The 7,179-nt window shown below is 39.6% G+C and overlaps 1 protein-coding gene across 1 annotated transcript; it reads left to right on the plus strand.

Annotated features, from left to right (window-relative positions):
• Positions 1 to 704: 704 nt before the first annotated feature.
• LOC104946363 (pentraxin fusion protein-like) lies at positions 705 to 4,121 on the plus strand. Its single transcript, XM_010772186.1, has 3 exons — positions 705 to 820; positions 929 to 1,007; positions 1,998 to 4,121. Exons 1-3 carry the CDS (start codon positions 818 to 820, stop codon positions 2,606 to 2,608), a joined length of 693 nt encoding a protein of 230 aa, XP_010770488.1. The 5' UTR covers positions 705 to 817; the 3' UTR covers positions 2,609 to 4,121.
• The last annotated feature ends 3,058 nt before the right edge of the window (positions 4,122 to 7,179 follow it).

Raw genomic sequence — 7,179 nt, forward strand, 5'->3', positions numbered from 1 at the left:
CATTTGTATCAGAGCTGAACTGATTAATCATCCAGGCTGATTTGCAGATATTTCAGTATCAGTCTGATGCTAAATGTCATTGAATAAGTAAAAGAAAATAGGCTATTTTTTTCATGGTCAAAACAGTTTTTATTTCTTATCAGTCAAAACTTTAGAGCTTACAGAATGTATGTTTATTGGATCTAATTTTGTTAATTTGATATGACATTGAGTTTAACGAATGGTTATATTTAAAGCCAAGCATGCTCAAGAATAAGCCTCTCATGTCCTGGCTGTCAAATAGATGGAAATTATGTTTTTAACTGACTATTTCTTCAGTAGAAAGGCAGTGAATTATTCAGATTTAGCTGGAAGTTAATTTTTTGTTTTTTGATGATCACAAACCAAATGTCAATCCTTTTCATTTCAATTGGCAATCATCCCAGACAGATCTCAAAACACTGTCATTTAAAAGTAAAAAAGTATCTGCATAGTTGAAACGACTAACAAAAAGGGGAAAAACATGTCATAATGACCCTTTAAGATTTCACAATGACTACAACACCTGCAGAAATGTCTGCCACAGGTCCTCTATAAAACATTGTTCTCAGTGTGTGAGAACACTGTGTACGTCTACCATGTGATGTGGACACAAACACATATGTGAGGGTGTGTGTTTCAGTCACATGTAGACAGACACACAACCCTCACACACACCAGGCCTATTGTCAGAGTATCCGTCTGATGCTGATGTCACGGCCCGTGTCAGGAGGGAAGAGGACAGAGCATTTTGGAGCGGACTGAGTTAGCAACATCGAGACAACACAACAACATCAAGATGGTGAGAAAAGCTGTTTCCTTTTCATATAATTTGGTCTCTGGTGTGACGTTTGTGTTCAGGGATGAATAGGTCTTAATTCTGGATAATGTGTTTTGTTTCTTTTTTAAGATGGTCAACACTGTGAGGTTTGCTCTGGTTGTTGTTGGTGTCTTTGGATGGTCTATGATGCTCCCCTCTGCCACCCAAGGTATGAAATTAACAGGATGTCATTCAAAAAGACTTCACCTCTAGATGTATGCCACAGCCAGGCTCTGGGGACTAACGGCATACTTGTTGTAACACGATTTTGTAATTAGAATACAAACATTTTTTAACTGTATTCCCTAAAACTAATCAGATTACTGGTACACACATGTGGATTACTAGCAGAATCAAAATGTTACAAAACATGTAAAATAAAGAACCATATATTAAGAAGCATAGACATTGAAACACTAGACACTTAGTTGTTATTTTTTCTTTACATAATGCACTTAAGTTAAAGCTCTTCTCAGATTTTTTCAAATTCCATTTGATATTGAGTTTATCCAAAAGTAACAGAAATTAATCAGGTTACTTACAGTAGGTTACATTACTTTTAACTTGTTATTCTTAGATAAAGTCAGTGATACACTTTTTTTACAAGTAACTAGTAATTTTTCTAATTTATTTGTATTTGTTATCAAGGTTTGTCCATAAATGTACTTTGCTCAATAAACAACATTCATTCCATTACCGGAGATATAAAACAAAGAAACATGCCATGTTGAAGCTTTAAAACCGAAACCATTTGTTTTAAGTGAATACAAAGAAAGAAAGAAAATTGAGTCAGGAAAACTTGCCTACTTACAGTAAATGAATAATAATTATAAAAAACAACCAAATAATTATTAAAAGTATGTGTTTAAATAAAATTACAACATATATACATATTGGTAATTATAAGAGGGACTACATTAAAAAAAAATGAACATATTTACATTTTGATAATAGTTGATTGCAAAACTGTGATTTGTAAAGGGGGCCCTTGCTTCATAACAAAGTAAAAAATAAGTCTATATGAAGAGCCGAGCAGTGAGATAAACATGTGATATTTATAAGCCTAATTGTACTGGAATACATTTTTATAGTAACCCTCCCACCCTGACCATCTCTCTCTGTGTCTCACTGACTGTATCTTCCCTGTTTGTGTTGCCAGTGGGTCTGAGCAACAAAGTCCTGGTGTTCCCTTACGAGACCGACTTCAGCTTCGTGTCCCTGATCCCTCAGAAGGAGATGGGGCTGAGGGCCTTCACCCTCTGCATGCGGGTGGCCACGGAGCTGCCTGAGGACCGTCAGATCATCCTGTTCGCCTACCGCACCGCCGACTACGACGAGCTGAACGTGTGGCGTGAGAGCGACGGGCGCGTCTCCTTCTATATGAGCGGCGACGGCATCTTCTTCCACCTGCCGCACATCACCACCTTCCGCACCAGCCTCTGCCTCACCTGGGACTCTCGCACCGGCCTCTCTGCCTTCTGGGTGGATGGGAAACGCAGCACCTACCAGGTCTACAAACCCGGGCACAGCATCCGTCCCAAAGGCTCCATCCTCCTGGGGCAGGATCCAGACAAACACCTGGGGGGTCTGGAGGCCGGGCAGAGCTTCGTTGGCGAGATGGCGGATCTGAACATGTGGGACTTTGTGCTCTCCAGGAGCATGATCCAGGCCTGGCACTACGGACACAGGGTGCCCAAGGGAAACGTCTTCGACTGGGGCACCATGGAGTACGAGCTGAACGGGAACGTGATGGTGGTGGATGATGACTGACTGGACGTGGAGTCGGGGGCAGAGAGGAAACAGGCTTTAGAGATCTGTGTTGGACTGATACTGATGTGTGGTTTTCTTTCTTAGATTCAGTACTGTTTCATGTTAGAGCCCTTTAACTGAGCTTCCAAAAACACAACAACTCTCAGTTTAATTTGACATTAAGGAACGGTTGATCATTAATGGATTATTTGAAAGGCATATCCTACAAAAGACCAGGAGCCCGAAGTGTCCTCAAAAATAACCGCGATGATACATATAACGACCACAGAGAGACTGTTTAAACCGCTGCAAAGAGACACAAGGGACCAGGCAAAGGGACGCCCCAAAAGGGCAAAACAACCCTGTAAAAAAGAGACACAAACAACAACAACCATTGCAAAACAACTACAAACAGATGTAAAATGACTAAACACAGTGACAAAAAAACGACATAGAACCAAACACAGATGCAAAAAACAGGATGACTGCAAAGTGCACAGCCACAGACAAAAATAAATTAAAACGATCACAAAACAGACACAAAATAACAAAAAGGCTAAACAACTATAACTCGTGTGTCTGGCTCCTATGACGGAGAGGTGTTGGGGCCTTTTTCATGTCTGTGCCCAGGGGCCAATTCGTTCATCCCCCTCCCATGCGCTTGGTTAAGAACGTAGAAAGGAGTAGTGTTTCAGTATATTGACTGAGAAACCTCCTATGCAGTAATCTGTCATTATTTTAGACAACAAAATGCACTAGCCAAAAACAAAAACAAATATTTGAGGTGAATTTTTTATCAAAATGTACATCAGAGGACTTTTTCCAAACGGTACCTCAGTTTAAGATCCTTGTTTCAAAAGTTAGCATTTTATTTGTTTTTGTCTTCTTTGTGTCTCCAAGCTTCATCCTTTTTGAAAGACCAACCTCTAAATATGGAGCTTTAAATGTTGACGTGCCAGTTGCATCCATAGGGTGGCACTCTGCACTAGTTCACATCAAACAGAAACGTGTGTCAAGTGAAGCGTTATCATGCATCTGCTACTGTGATATAGTTATGAACCGAAGTCCACCAATTACTGATTACGATCTGCTGCTATAATGTCTTCAAAACTATTTTTCCAAAAACCTTTAATGTGTTTTTAATGGAAAACTAAAATGCCAAAAATACAGGTTCAATTCAAATCAAATCTTTTTTGGTCAGAATTGCAAATACAGTAATTAATCAAATGAAATCCCCAAACCGTCATGCATTCAGATAGTACAATTTAGTTTGTCCAATGATATTGATGAAAATAGGAAGTGGGTATTAAAACACTGAGATGCGTTATTTCTTAATGATTTACTGCACTCAGAGACAAATAGCAATTATCATGTTTAATATCCACCGCCGTAATGTTGCCTCCGGTTAGCGTATACTCACTCATGAATTTCACATGTTTCCACTGATGTAAGAACCCTTTTGGGTCTGAAATAAAACCTTGCCATGTGCATAACTAATAATGTTTGTAATTAAAGGGAATATTTCATCTTTGAACTCTTTCAGCTTCCTTTTCCTAATAATCTGTTTTTGGGACACCTTTTAAAGGAATAATAACTTGTTTACATAATTCGAACAAGGGACTTTTTATTTATTTAGGAAATGAAAGAAAAAACCTTTTCACTTATTCAGCTGTAGGAGAAAGGGACAAACTTCCACCAAGATAGAGAAATACCCAGTTTTCAATCAATCAATATTTACTGAGAAAGTATAAATTAAGTTTGACTTATCGGACAGTTTTCTAGGAATCATACTGACATGTTCATTGATTTTGAAATACTTGTGCTCCATTGATAACATTTCAATTTCTAGAAGACAATGCTTTTGCCCCCCTTGTTTCTATAGTATGTTCTCATGTCTCCAGTGTTAAACAGCAAAAATAAGGCGGACGGACGGTTACATGTAACTTGCAGAAATCAAATCATATGGAGCTGCTTCACTAACAAACCCCCTGAGAATAACCTCAAGGGCAGATCTTCTCCATCCAAGTGTAACACAGTAACCCTAAGTTCCAGTTTGCTGCTCCGCTCTTCCTCCTCCTCCTCCTCCTCCTCCTGCACAACCATGACCTCCTTGCAGAGATGAGGAAGAAGTTTCCAGCGTGCATGCAGGCTCCCTTGAGGGTGGGAAAGTGCTGCGTTGTGTTGTGTGTGTGTGTGTGTGTGTTTATTCTGACCGAATCACCCGTCGGCTCTCTCGCAGCAGCTAAATAAGGAGAAGGCAGGGCCAACGAGTTCTGACTGCGGGTCAGCAGCCAAATGTTCCACCTTCTTGGATGTTGCAATGCATCAATCGCGGTGCCCACTCACTGTGTGGTAACACCTTCGTGGACCATCTGCCCATGCCTGGCTTCTCAGCCCTCTGGTACGCACACAAATACACACACACACACGGTCAACACAAGGTCTGTTATTCCCCTATTTTTTCATCTCTGCCCAAGAGGGGTAATAATTAGGGATCTAACGATATATCGATTATCGCGGTAAATAAATGTCTCAATACCGTCGTGAGACTGACAAAATATGCCGCGATTTCTTATTTTTTTAATAATTTATTTTTTTATTTTTTTAAACCTTTATTCAACCAGATGGTCCCCTTGAGATCATCAATCTCTTTTTCAACATGAACATAAAACAACAGATAACAATAAAGGACATCGTATTTACAGGGCTACATACATACCTAGAGACATTGACAAGTACCAACAGTATATTTATATCTCGCCCTGTCAATAAGCCTCACCTTCTTGGCAAAAACTGTATTGTTTTTGAAGTGGTGGAGAGACAATGCACAGTTTCACCCACTGCTGTCACCCATGGCCGAAGCATATCTCTCTGTCCCAGCAACATCAGTACCAAGCAAGAGAGTTTTTTCCACAGCAGGGGATATTGTAAACACCCAAACATCCCAGCTTCTACCTGGAAATGTGGACATGCTCATATTCCTAAAAGATAACCTTGATGATGCTGAGTGAGTGAGTTAGAGGAGTTGAGTTACTTGAAAAACTAAAGTGAAACTTGATTTATTCTATTGCAGGGTCTGATTATTATATTGTTGACACTTTAAAACACTACTATCCTACTAAAATGAAGTACAAATCAGATTTATTATTTAATAAAGAAAAAAAAAAGAAAAAATTCACATATTTTTTCTTTATTTTTCAATAACCCGATAAATATCGTACCGTGGACTTTTTATCACGATATTATCGTACCGTGAGTTTTTGGTATCGTTAAAATTCCTCATACCCACACATATGCAAAAATTCCCACTTATTACCTTAATTAAAACATTTGTTTTGTTTTAGTAACTTTATTTTAAAACATCTCAAAATCTAATCTTCACATTTCTTGCACTGATCACAATACCTGCAAATACAATTTCACATTGTCTTTTAGCAGCACAAGCTTTTTATTTAAATGTTGGGGCCACACACTCCACTGTTTCTGCACTAGAGGAGACATCTTAATATCCTGATAACAATGTGCTTCTCCTTAAACAAATCATTTTGTGTCATAGCTTTTTTTTTGTTACCAACTCAACCTTTTTATTTCATGTTAGTATTTAGGGGCCACACACTGCTGTTTTCTGCACCAAAGCAATACTCATGGTGTGTAACAGAAGGACACAATAAGTGGCCGTGCGTCTCCACAGACTGGATAATTAATCCCTCTGTGTCTCTCCATGTATTATCCAGCTAAGCAAACAGTTGCAGGGCTGCTTGTCCTGCTCGCGGACAGTGTGTGCCTGTGAGATCTGCATATTGGCCCATGGTGGTTTAGGCTGTCTGAGGCGAGGCGGTGCTACTGACTGTATGTCCATGCGTGTGGAGCTGGTGAAAATGTTTCCACACGAGAGGAGATAGACGGCGAGAGGGAGCCCCTCGTGAGGCGGCGAGGGGAGACAGAAGGAGGGCCGTTCTGGATTCCTTCGAGCAACTCCAAATAGATTTCCAGGCAAAACATATTTGCATACGCAAGACAGTGCTACGAGCTATCTGTGAGCTGTGGCATGTGTGCATTGAGCAGATGGATAATTTTTTTAGAGTTTCTTGCATAAATATTCAGCCCATAAAATTAAGATCTTTTTCACGAAGCTCACAAAGACTCATCAGGGTCAAGTTGCTCTTGTTTGTCAGATTTAGTGCTTGATAGATAAAAGAAGATGATGTAAACGTGACAGAAGATCATGTTTTAAACATCAATTCCTGGGAAATAATGTTGTTACAATGCCAGTATTTGCATTCAGAGATTCTTTTGTTAAGCAAGACATTAATGTCAAAATGTCCCCTTAAAACTCCCCTTAAAAGTCAAGCTGTCAAATTGATTGAACGTTTGCTGGATGTTTTGTGCTCTCTTATGATGATCTTTGATCTGCTATGGGCACAAAAGGGATCAAAAGGGCTATCCCTGTTCAATTATATCTAGTATTGTTTAGCTGTAGCCTACCTTGTTTTTTGTCCCCATTTTATGGCAAATTGCACGACAACAATGTGATTCCAAAATCTTGGGCAGGGCCGGTTTTTGCCATAGGCGGTCGCCTAGGAAGCCAGATC

The sequence above is a fragment of the Notothenia coriiceps genome, unplaced genomic scaffold (genome assembly GCF_000735185.1).
Source record: "Notothenia coriiceps isolate Sejong01 unplaced genomic scaffold, NC01 NC01_scaffold00010968, whole genome shotgun sequence".
Lineage (NCBI taxonomy): Eukaryota > Metazoa > Chordata > Actinopteri > Perciformes > Nototheniidae > Notothenia > Notothenia coriiceps.

Coding starts and splice junctions, on each gene's coding strand:
- LOC104946363 (XM_010772186.1), top strand. Junction 1,008..1,997: donor GCTCCCCTCTGCCACCCAAG/GTATGAAATTAA, acceptor TTGTGTTGCCAG/TGGGTCTGAGCAACAAAGTC.